Below are 13,035 nucleotides of genomic sequence, written 5' to 3'. Positions count from 1 at the left end.
TCTGATATTTCAAATGGGTTTAGAAATGACTGGTGAACACAATATAAGAAATACTTGTCCTAATCCCCTGGCCACAGGACTTGATGTTGCCTATTTGATTACTATTTATCTTAGAGTATGAAAGCTTCAGAAACTAAGCTCATGCTATAGAGGCACCTTTTGACATTCAAAGATCAATGTGGAGTTAAGCCTTTTCCAACCATGAGAGGCAACCTGAGCTGGACAGACTTCCTGTTAGGAGTAAACTACACTTCACTTCCTGGTTCTCAAATGTCTTTCTGAAAAAAAAAATCATTTTCTGAATAAATACTGTTTGCTGGTGCTACCTGGAACATTTAATTAACTTCACACAGCTGAATACAGACACCGAGCTTTCTTTGTGTGCTTTTGTCTCCAAAATTACAGGGCAAATATCAGTTTTCATAAACTTTGCTACCTCAGTACACGTAACAGCCATTCCCACCGTGGTTAGGAGAAGGTAATCACGAATGACTGATGATTCTGAAAAAGGTTTGGAACAGGCCTCTCAGTGGTTTAGCCAGATTTGGTTTATTGTTTATCCAGGTTCATTCTAGGGCTCACGAAACCTCACATGGGGAGGTGCAAAAAGGAATTGGACAAGATACAATAATCACAGAAGACATTAGCTATGTTACTGAAAGAACATGCTCCTGTTTACATTTGACAGAGAATATTGCCTGGACTCTGCACTAGGAAATCACCTGCAAGGATATGATTTAAAATTCACAGATCGTGAGGCGGTACTGGTTGCATTTTTTGTCATTCCAGCCCCCATCGGTGTACATTTCCACACAGTTTTCCCCTCCTTTTCCATTTGGCTCATAACTGCGCCAGTTGGTATAATTGAGTGGGTTTCCCTCTAGATCATGGAATTCACCTGGCACATCACCCTCTCTTATGCCCAGATATGCATATCTGTTAAACCGTTTCACGATGGACCAGATTGCATCATTCTCCTCCTTGTTCCTGGGGATGGCAATGGAGCCACCAGCATTTTTGCATGACTCTAATGCGCTCTCAAAATTGACTTCTTTCCCATTGGTAGCGAGTATTTTTCTCCCGATTTCTGTTATTGTTCCTTCCAAAGTAAGGACTAAAAAGGAAATTGAAATGGTCTGGTTAGTACTTTTGACTTATTTCAGACTACTATATTCCTGGGAAGGCAGAAAAGCCACGAGGAAAAGAGAAAGTGGAAAAGAAGAAAAGACAAAAATAGAAAGGGGAAAGCAAGAGAAAACACAGGGGTTGTGTCTAGACTGGCAAGTTTTTCCGCAAAAGCAGCTGCTTTTGTGGAAAAACTTGCCAGCTGTCTACATTGGCCGCTTGAATTTCCGCAAGAACACTGACGATCTCATGTAAGAAATCAGTGCTTCTTGAGGAAATACTATGCTGCTCCCGTTCGGGCAAAAGTCCTTTTGCGCAAAAGGGCCAGTGTAGACAGATCAGATTTGTTTTGCGCAAAAAAGCCCCGATCGCGAAAATGGCGATCGGGGCTTTTTTTGTGCAAAAGTGTGTCTAGATTGGCACAGACGCTTTTCCGCAAAAAGTGCTTTTGCGGAAAAGCGTCCGTGACAATCTAGATGCTCTTTTCTGCAAATGCTTATAACTGAAAACTTTTCCGTTAAAAGCATTTGTGGAAAATCATGCCATTCTAGATGCAGCCAGGGAGAAAGGAAAAAGGAGTAAAAAGAGACAGAGGAAAAAAAGGGAAGAGGAGGAGAAAAGGAAGAACAACCCCAGTCACAATCCCACTAGCTAGTTTGTATAATTTTTCACCTATGGATCCTGAACATTTTAACAACAGAAAAGGAAAGTAATTTTAACAAAATCTCCTCAATTTTCCCCATCATCTGTAATGTCCTAGAATGGCTGTGGCCTACTGAAGATATAGAATCAGAGAGTCATGCAACTGGAAGGGACCTTGAGAGGTCATCAAGTCCAGTCCCCCGCACTCATGACGAGATCAAGCACCATCTAGACCATCTCTGACAGGTGTTTGCCTAACCTGTTCTTAAACATCTCCAATGATGGAGATTCCTCCCTAGGCAATTTATTCTAGTGCTTAACCACCTTGACAAATTAAGAAGTTTTTCCTAATGTCCAACCCTGGCTAGAATTTGAGCCCATTGCTTCTTGTCCTATCATCGAATGTTAAGTAGAATAATTTTCACTCTCCTCATTGTAGAGACTTGGAAGCTGTTAACATGTTCCCTTTCCATCTTCTCGTTTCCAAACTACACAAACCCAGTTCTTTTAATCTTCCTTCTTAGTTCATGTTTTCTAGAGCTTTAATCATTTTTGTTGCTCTACTCTGAACCTTCTCCAGTTTGTTCACATCTTTCCTGAATGCGCTGCCCTCCATGCTGAACATGCACAGCACAGCCCTTTGCACTATGTGGAGCCTAGTCCCTTTTGAATCTTTTCTGTGTGAGTTCTTATACTTCTCTCACCTTGTAGTATGTTGCATGGATGTAAACACCTGCCTATGCCCCATATGCTCAGCCCTTTGCATTACCCAAGTGTCATTGACACATACACTGACTAATATTTCTTGGGTACATACATGGCCCGTAGTACTGTAGTAGTGTCTAAATGCCTCACAGATTCTCTTCACAACACTCTTGTGAGAGGGAAGTGCTAATATTTTCTTATGGTACAAAAAGACTGAGTGACTTTCCCAGGGTCACACAAGATGTTTGTGGCAGGGCAGGAATTGAACCCTGCTTTACTACAGCTCGGGATGGGCTGCTGAATCATCTTTTCTCTTCTTCCAATGTGCAACAAAGACCGCAGCTACCTTAACTGGTGTTTGAAAAGAAGTGCTTCAAGGAAAGTTTTAGAATACAAGTTTTGAAATGTGCCTTACTTTAAGTTGGTTAACTTTGTACGTTGAATTTTACACAAGTTGTGGGAAAAGAGGAAAAGCAGAAAGATTACCTCCTTCCAGACTTGTAATTCGATGTTTTAAAAACTGGAAGATTTCTTGTAATTCAGGATCAGCAGAAGCAGGATGACCTAGAGATAAAAATAATAATTGTACAGTTGATTTAAACTGGACTTCACAGATATGAAAAATTCATTTTATGCAATCGGGGTGGCCAAGAGACTTGCCAAGCACCTGGGCAAGATGGAGGTGGGAGGTGGTCCCCTTGGGCGGAAGAGGCAGAGCTGGGGGCTAGCTTCCCAGAACCAGCAGTGGCTGCAGTCTTGGGCCCTTTTAAAATGCCAGGCCCTGCTGCAGCTGCCTCCTTTGACGGCCTGTTGGCAGGCCTATATACAATTAATAACAATTTTCTAAAATTGGCTTGTACTTAATTTAAGCCAGTTTCATTTTCTGTGGTAGAAAATTGTGTTTCCTTGTTCATACTAATTATTCCTGTATATAATATATAAAATTAATGCCTATTGAAACTCCAGCTCTGGAGAGTAGTTACTTAAAGCATGTTACATGTGACATAAGATGCATTGTTCTAATCAGAAGTCTTTTGTGTCTGTGATACCTGTGAAAGGGTTAATATTTTTGAAACAGTAACAGTAGACAGTAGACTCTTTTCTGCTCAGACAGTTTCCTTTATGGTCAGTTAAACTCTTATAAGTTTACAGCGTGCTTCTGCACAAAAGTTATTGTAAGGTCTAATGACGTCAGCCCTGCACTGGCCTCAGAAGGGTTAAATCCAGTCCTGGGAGAGGGCTGGGGCTGTGGAGCAAGCAGCTGTGGCAGATACAGCCAATTAGAGCCCAGCTGAGGGCCGTATAAATAAGGGATCTTGAGAGGAGAAACCCCCCCCCCCCACTCACTCACATGCCAGCTATGCAGCAGGAAGGACCCTGCTGCCAGGGAAGCTGGAGGCTTCCTGACACAGAGCTGTGCTGGGGAGTTTGGGCCTGACCTCACTCCCAGGCTGCAGGGCCTGAGGCAAGGACTGTGGGTCCTAGGGCTGTAGGGAGGCAGCCAGGATAGAAGATGGCAGCAGGTCCACACCCCCTTGCCAGTGATGAGAAGCCATTTCAGATGGCAGTTTGCCCCTGAGGCAGGGGCTAGATGATGACTGGCAGTGGGTCACTGAGGCAAAGGGGAAAAGGGGGGTTCCCTGAAGGGGAAGTCCCCAGAGTGCTGGCACTGGAGCAGTGCAGTGCCCAGAGGGAAGGCCTCTGTAGTCTGTGAGGGACATGGGTCCTGACACAAGGTGCAGAACAAACAGGAAAAGCAGGTGAGACACCAGCTAGAGGGGGGCGCTCCAGGGCTGAATCGAGCTAATTCCCCATGGAGGCACCATGGCGGCGAGTCACACTGTGTTACAGATTCTGTGTAGGTTTTCTCCAAGAAATATCCATCGCTTATAGGCAAAGAGATTTAAAACAAGAACAAAACCTCCCAGCATGCAAGTTTAGCATGGGATCTGAGAATCTAGCTGGCTATTTTCTTTCATACAAATCATCACCAGTAATAAAGCTTCTATAGGCCAAATTATGCTATTAGTGAATAGAATCACTGTAACTGATGGGAAGTCAATACAGAATTCTGTTGCTCAAGGAGTCGATGATTCCTTCTCGCTGTCTCAGAGCTAAGCTGCTGCTGCATGTGTAAAATGAGTTACAGGGAGTAAAACCTATTGTAGTCAATACAGTCAGCAGATCTGATTGACACAGCCAGGGAACAGATCATCTGAATGATAAAGGCACCATTTTCACATAGTCGGTTTTTAATAGCCACACTTCACTTTAATGGACACAATTACTTTTCCCTGGACTGCTTTACACATAGCACAATTATGTAGTTTTTGGACTAAACAAAGATAAGTCTTATTCACCTTGTGGTCCAGGCTCTCCTCTTTCTCCTGGGTTCCCTTTTTCACCCTGGAGTCCTGGTGCCCCAGGAAGCCCATCTCTTCCAGGAAGACCTGGAATGCCAGCGGGTGGTCCCTGCGGACCTGGAGAAGAGAAACATACAAAGGAAAAATGTACATAAGAACGGCTGTACTGGGTCAGACCAAAGATCCATCTAGCCCAGTATTCTGTTTGCCGACAGTGGCCAGCACCAGGTGCCCCAGAGAGGTTGGACCGAAGACAATGATCAAGCGATTTGTCTCCTGCCCTCCCTCTCCAGCCTCTGACAAACAGAGGCCAAGGACACCATTTTATCCCTTGGCTAATAGCCTTTTATGGACCTAACCTCCATGAAATTATCTAGCTTCTCTTTAAACTCTATTATAGTCCTAGCCTTCACAGCCTCCTCCGGCAAGGAGTTCCACAGGTTGACTACACGCTGTGTGAAGAAGAACTTTTTTTTATTAGTTTTAAACCTGCTACCCATTAATTTCATTTGGTGTCCTCTTGTTCTTCTATTTAGGGAACTAATAAATAACTTTTCTTTATCGGCCCTCTCCACACCACTCATGATTTTATAGACCTCTATCGTATCCCCCCTCAGTCTCCTCTTTTCTAAACTGAAAAGTTCCAGTCTCTTTAACCTCTCCTCATATGGGACCCATTCCAAACCCCTAATCATTTTAGTTGCCTTTTTCTGAACCCTTTCCAAGGCCAAAATATCTTTTTTGTGGTGTGGAGACCACATCTGTACACAGTATTCAAGATATGGGCATACCATAGTTTTGTACAACACTTCTTTTCACCTGATACATTTTTTGGAAAATTCAGAATAAGCCCAGGTTTAACAGCTGCTGGCCTGCAAACAACAAACTGGATTGTGCTGCTGAATCACTTCCTACATGCACAAGCCTCAGGTGACTGTCTGTTTCATAACAGAGGCAAAGCACTGACCCCACTGGAATGAGTAACCAAATGCATGTTAGCACCGCAGCTACTTCGAGCAGCTTTAGTAATGGAGCTGCAGCAAGTTTCTGGCCAGCCCTCATGCATGGAAGGACATTGCATATTGCAACAGTCAGCCTCTGCAGGTGGTACCTGAATAGACCAATGGTGCATACAGACTCTTGGCTTCAATAGCCTGAGAAGTGCACCAGAATCCTGCCTATTACACTGACATGTTATAGCTTACTGGCATTGCATGATCACTCATTTATTTTAAAATCCAGTGTTGCTGAGCATGATAGACTATATCCTTCCACATGAAAAGTAGTTCCCACTGAAAAAGTGATAGAAAAGAGATGAGGAAAGCTGTGTTTGTGAGTGAATTTCTGCCCAAATCCTCTCTTATTCAAAAATACCCTGCCCTGTTGCCTTCTCCTCCTATGCCCAAGAGATCAGCTGTTGCATTGTGTCCAACAGCTGCTTTCATCTCCTTTTCTTGCAAAAATGAATGTGGACTATAGACCAGCTCTCCACTTAACTTTTACTATGGAGAGTGGGTTTAAAAATAGCTTAAGGAGTCACAAAATTGTTCTGGAAGCTTGTTACTGGAAGGGAGACAAATTAACAGCTGGAAGCCGAGTGGGAAATTTTCAGAAGAGTCTTTGAGAGATCAGTTTTCTTTGCAGTCCCAAATCAGGATAAAAAGCAGAAATCATGAACTGATAAGCCAGAAAAAAGTGAGGCACATCAACTGAAGTGTTTATTTCTATAATTTCAAAACTTTTTGCTTTTGTCCTTTTTATGCACCCTTCTTTTTCTTAACACTACAACTCAACTAGAAAAAAATGAAATAAAAACTGAATTTGATCCACAACCCCAACTTTTCTTTTAGAAAATATCAGAATTGGGTATTTGACAGTTTTGAGCCCTCTCCCTCTCTTCTTCCCTTCCACCCTCCCTTATTTTCATCAGACTAGGGGAAGAGGTTGGGATACTGGGGAGAGTGAGAGCTATGGATAGGGGTGTGAGCTCTGTAGTGGGGCTGCCGATGAGGAACTTGGGGTACAGGAGGGCTGGGATTGAAGTGTTTGGATAGTGGGAAGGGGATCAGGATGGGGGCAGAAGTCTGGGGCATGGTAGGAGGTCAGGTGCCGGGTGGCACTTACCTCAAGCAAATCGCAGAAGCATCAGCATGCAACCCCTCCAGCTCCTAGGCAGCAGTGTGACCAGGCAGCTCTCTGCGCTGTCCTGTTCACAGGGGCTGCCCTGACAGCTCCCATTGGCTGTGGTTCCTGGCAGAACTGGTGTTTGTGATGGGGCATGTGTGGAGCCTCCTGGTTGCTCCTACGCATAGGTGCCAGAGGGTGGACATGCTGCTGTTTATTGGAGGTGCGTGGAACCACGCCGGGCCGCCCCGCTGCGCTGCCAACCAGACTTTTAATAGCCCAGTCAGTGGTGCTGACCAGAGCTGCCAGAGTACTTTTTTGAGCAAGCCTTCTGGTAAAAAAACAGATACCTGGCAACCTTAATACATCTATGTAACGGGAGACAATAACTCATGGTACCTGGTGGGCCTGGGTCGCCTTTCATACCATCCCTTCCATCTCTCCCAGGCAATCCATTGGCTCCGGGGGTACCAGGGATTCCAGGAGCTCCTGCACACTTCTCCTCACCATGGCATGTCACCAAAAAAACAGCTGCTGCTGCTAGTATGTGAAGTGACTGGGGCGACAGCATGGTACAGGCCAGCCACAAAAGCCAGGTGCATTTACCAGGCAATGCTGCATTGAGGAAAAAAAAGGAGCTGATTTATTCTAACTGAACATGCTTATGAAGGCGTCATTATTAATTACACATTTGACCTTGAATGAAATGTTCAATTTGGGATTAAACTTTTCGGGTTGTCTCTTTGCCCCCCTTATTTACACTGAGGTTATGAATGTATATGTAAAATGACCCAAGCTTGTGAGATAATATTAAAAATGACCAACCAGCCATTCATTGGTGGCAATGGTAATAAATTATCTTCTTTTTAAAACTGGCATGTGTAAATCAAATGTAATATATTACATGGCAGTTCTTGAAAAACGCACAGTTCCAAATATTAACTTGCAAGCAAGGAAGGATTCCCGTGTTATGGATGAGTGGTTGCATTTACAAAATAATATTATAATCCAGAGTTTAAAATGATTCAAGAGGAGAAAACTAAACAGGACATTTTAGACAGCACTTTCTTCCCAGTTTTTGACCAACTATGCAACTGGTTGAAAACTTTCAAATTTTAAAATTGTGGACAATTAAAACAAATCTAAATGTTTTCTGGCTCACTGTCATTACAATCGAGTTAGAAATTAATGAGACATAAGTGGATGCCATTAGAGCCTGAATTCTTATTTGGTTTATTAGCATCATTCAGCTAAAATAGTAAGAGTGATGGAGATGGATTCAGGCTGTTGGTGTGGCTCTCCCATCCTACCTTGTGTGACCATGTCTTTGATAGGTTCAATTTCATATAATATGTTAGACTTCTGCATCCATTTAGGGTGTGTCTAGACTACAGGGTTTTTTCGACAAAAGTGGACTTTTGTCGACAAAACTATACCTGTATCTACACTACCACCGAGTTCTGGTGACATAACGTCGACAGAACTCAGCAGTTTTGTCAACAGCAGTAAACCTCATTCTACGAGGAATAACGCCTTTTGTTGACAGAGTTCTGCATTATTGCATCTACACTAACCTTTGCTTCTACACTCTCATGTTGACAAAGCGGCTTGCTTTGTCGACAGAACTGGATGTAGTCTAGTCCAAGCCTCCGTTGATAAAAGCCTGTAGTCTAGACGTACCCTTAGAGTCCTACTGACTCCAAACTAGTGGATCTTGATGTAGTGTCGGGTTTCTGATTCTTTCGATGTTAGGATGGAAAAGCAGCTGTATTCAACTCTAAGGGCTTGTTGACGCAGCAATTTTGAGGCATACCTGACCTAGCTTCAATCAAGCTACTCACTAAAGAGAGCTGTGCACCTGCAATGGCTCAGGATACCCACCCAAGTACAATCCCACCCATATCCTTGGTACATATTAAGGTGGCTAGTCCAAGCTGCTGTGGCTACCATGTTATTTTTAGTGCACAAGCTTTCTCAAAGGTAGCTGTGGCAAGCCTACATGGGGTGTCCCAACTACAGTATAAATATACCCCAATTGTTGCCCTTACTCTCACTTCACTCCTAAAATCTCAGCATTTTTCAAGCAATTCCACATCTGATGAAATCACTACTATAAGTAGTCTAGACTAGTAACAAGGCAAGTAAATATATAACCCAACATTTGAAAAACAAATTGAAAAGGGAAAGGGAAAGGATTACACATGGTCTAAGTGAGCTTCTTTGTAGTTTTATAAAGAGTTCTACTCACCCTTCTGCTCTGAAGTAGACTGAAAAAGAGTCCTCAAAAGTGTCATTTATATAGCTTGATAAGCATGATTCACATGATTCTTTTTTTATTTTGTTCACATACTTACTTTGTTGTACAAATACTTAGAAAAGTTTCAGGAACTGTATGATGCTGAATTTCTCAATTATAATAAGTTATGTTTTAACAGAGAAAAAAGCTCATACGTAGAACAGAGAGTCTTCAAGAAATTTTGGGAGGTAATTTAAAGCATGCAAAATTTTATGGAGCTTTCAGTTAATCTAATTTTGAAAACAAATCTTTGTTATAATTGAAAGATTAAATCTTTGTTACAAAGCAGAATCATCTTGGAGATAGGTGAGGCAGCCTGTGACTTATTGGATAGGGTACTGAACTGTAACTCCCAGGCCCAAGGTTCTAGTCCCAACTTTGCAAATGGTCTGTTAGGTGAGGTTGGGCAAATCACCTCTCATCTCTGTGCCTCAGTTTCCCCAAACTATAAAAAAGGGATAATGACAATGATTTCCTTTGAAACCTACTGGAGGCAACCATTAAGCACTTGGTGTTACTTCTAAGGCTCTGGACCAGGTTCAGGTTAGTTTCAGGCTCTGCTATAGACTTCCACTGTCAACTTGGGCAAGTCACTTAATCTTTCGGTGCTTCAGTTTCCCATCTGTAAAATGATGTTAATACCACTTTCTGTCCTCTGTCTAGTGTCTACTTGTTTAGCTGTATCACCAGGACTGGGATAGTCTCTCACTGTGTGTAAATAGATCAGCTAGCAGAATGGGCCCCCAATCTAGGCCAGGTATTCTAGGTGCTTCTGTAACAGTAGTAATAAGCAGTACCGTGACTGTGAGTAGCTCACGAATCACACACAAGTCAGAATACACATGAAACAGAAATCAGATATGTGTACATCTTTGTAACACTTATTAGAGATTTACATAATTTCCCCCCTTAAAAGAGTTTATATCCCAAACCACCACCACCACCAAATGGTCATTTAAAAAAGCCAGCCCCACATAGCTGATGTCAAATAGCAACTAGGACAAACACTAAATCCTAAGGAAACAATCAAGGTTAAGAAAGACTTGCAATCTACCATGCAACCCAATTTCTGTATTGGTGAAATGTAGCCTGCGGAAAGAGTAACAAACAGTGAACCACAATGACCTCCTATGTGTGAAAGATGCCTGAATTAATTTGTGTCTTTTCCCCAAATTACAGAATGTATTGTCTATTTTACGGCTTCTAGTTTTGGAATGTGAGAAACTTTGTAGCACACAGGTCGAGGAGGGGCCAAAGAGTATTGCTACACTTTAACTGCTAGTGAGGCACAGCTGCGCTGCTGGAGTGAATCACTGGAGACAGTATCTACATCGACAGGTTCTTTGTTACAAGCACAGTCCATATTTTATGTTAATACAGAGAAGGCGTCAGATTTGTCCAGTATTGCACAAGACACAGTCTCACTGCTAACAATAAAAACAAAATCATTCTTACCTAGTGGGAATTCAGGAAAATCACCAAGAACTCATTCAGGTCAGATGCAGAGGTGCTGAGCCACCATGGCCCCAGGTGGCTTCATACCAGCACAACACCTAGCATGCCTCCAGAAATGTACATCCTGTACTGTCCAGTCCTCTCCTCAACAGTATGAAAACATGAAGCCCATTATTCCTTTAAGGGAGTAATATGCATATAACGTGTTGCCCCATATAGAGTCACCCAGATATGTCATCTAGGTCTGTTTATCAACATTATTTGGGCAGGGCTGCAGGGTTTAGAACATGTGTTACACCATCAAACAGGGGAATCTTATAACATCACACACACTGTTGCCCCACATAATTTACCAGGATAGTACTGATGAGCATAGTTTTCAAATGATACTTTACAAGGCATACTTTGTACAACGATCACAGAACCGTGTGAAGAGTGTGAACACAGGAGCTTTCTGTCGCAGGATCACATTTGTAAAAATAAACTGCATAACATCTAAGTTAACTGTAAAAATTAAAATCTTCAAGCAGGTAGACACCCTTATAAAATTCAGCCCCTTTCATCTATTTGCTCTTCTAGGAAAAGCAAATGCCAATGATAGAATGCAAAAAAACGAGCATGTGGTTTTTTTCAACTTCTGTGGGAAGAGGCAGGTGTGGTTTCTTAACTGTAGGAAATATATAACCTTATTAACCAAATTAACAGAAGAGCTACTTGTCCTTTGCTTTCAGCTTAAATATTTTTCCTGCTTTCTTATTTCCATGAAGTTCCATACTAAAACCACAAATTCAAGTGGCCTGCATGCGGCATAACAAAAGAGTTCATTGTCTCAGGGAATTATATGACGTTAGAACCATTGAATGAAGAATGGTCTAGAAGAGGTGGGGACCATTGGCTTACCATAACTCATTTCTTAGATCATGAGGTGGGAAATAATTAATTAAACCAGGGTTCTACGCAGAACACGTTTAAAGGCCACGTTTATGTAAAGAATACATGAATTTGTAGATCTGTTACTTCAGAGGCAATGAGGGAGTTTATGTGATGGACTTTACTTGCATATATGTCACATGTACTACTTGTCACTGCACAAGATAAATGATGGATTAATTCATAAATCTAGCTACCTTGCCAAAAATTCAACTGGTGGGATTTCCACTTCCTCTAATACGGCATGTGCATGTATAGCATACACCTAGATCATATGGAAAAGTTGCCTTTATCACACTTCTTTTTGAGACTCTTCTGGCCTGCCTTTTTCAGAGGAGGAGGTGGTGGTGCAATCCATATTTCAGAAAGGCTCTTAGGGAGAGTATCCTCAAACATGCTGTATCTATGTCACCTTGGCTCTTGCTAGTAGTAAGTGGGATGACATGTCAGATGTGATCCGAAGGTCACTGAAGTCCATAGGAAGACTCCTATTGACCCATGGTTTTGAATTTAGACCTCAAATTTGTTTCCCACCTCAGTGATAGCTTACACACAACTCCATTCTCTACGTAGCCATCCATGTCCAAATGCGGCACTCATCACCATGGTAACCGAGTGCTTCATTATGCACATTCTCTTCAGTCGCTCTTATTCTTTATACTGAGATGTGCTTCCTTGATAATGTCTGTGTGGGGATTTTTTTCTTCGTTTATTGGTTCATTAAACTTACCACAGGACCATTGCAGACGTTAGCTTTTGGAGACCTGAGATGATCCCATCGGGTATGTCTACACAATGTGAGCCCTCAATAAGCTCCTTTGCATCTACACACCAATTGTGTTCTCCTAGGGCTTTAACCTGGGGTTCCAGCACCTTGCAGGGCTGGAGGGTCCAAGCCAGTGGTTCAAGCCTTGTATTTTTCCTGCATCCACACAGTCTGGCTTGACTTGGGCCCAGGAAAGCCTCTGGATTGTTCCTTCAGACAACTTGCTTAGACCTCGCTATGCAAACAGTCTATGGCACAGTCTATTGCACTCTCGTGGCAAGAGAACCCCCATGCCTCCCTTTGCAAACTTGCAGCAGCGCACACTAGCACACCCGTTGTCTGCTGAATACCAGTTTGTAAACCTCCCTGTCAGACAGCCTGCAAGGTTTGCAATGGGGACCTGTAAGAAGAAGCTTTTTTGTGACAGGAGAACTACTTCCTGGTCACAAGCCCACAGCCAGATTTTGGTGCATTCAGGAGTGATCTCAGGCGGGCTGCGGCAGCTGGCACCCCCGCCTGCATGGCCGTCAATGGACTGATGTCATCATCGGGTATCCTGGGTGCCCCGTGATGTCATCATTGGGCGCCATTGAAGGCGGCGCCCTAGGATATGGCTGAGTCAGCCTATA

The 13,035-nt window shown here is 42.9% G+C and overlaps 1 protein-coding gene across 1 annotated transcript; it reads right to left on the bottom strand.

The window, feature by feature from the left end:
* Window positions 1-526: 526 nt before the first annotated feature.
* LOC102456804 (pulmonary surfactant-associated protein A-like) lies at window positions 527-9,349 on the bottom strand. The gene is made up of 5 exons (XM_075934787.2): window positions 9,208-9,349; window positions 7,359-7,574; window positions 4,833-4,952; window positions 2,959-3,036; window positions 527-1,114 (listed from the first exon to the last, which is right to left on the bottom strand). The coding sequence occupies exons 1-5, from the start codon at window positions 9,251-9,253 to the stop codon at window positions 738-740; spliced, it is 837 nt and encodes a 278-aa protein (XP_075790902.2). The 5' UTR covers window positions 9,254-9,349; the 3' UTR covers window positions 527-737.
* Between the last annotated feature and the right edge of the window lie 3,686 nt (window positions 9,350-13,035).

Source organism: Pelodiscus sinensis, chromosome 8 (genome assembly GCF_052426305.1).
Source record: "Pelodiscus sinensis isolate ZL-2025 chromosome 8, ASM5242630v1, whole genome shotgun sequence".
Classification (NCBI taxonomy): Eukaryota; Metazoa; Chordata; order Testudines; family Trionychidae; genus Pelodiscus; species Pelodiscus sinensis.
This window is presented reverse-complemented; position numbering and strand designations above follow the sequence as displayed.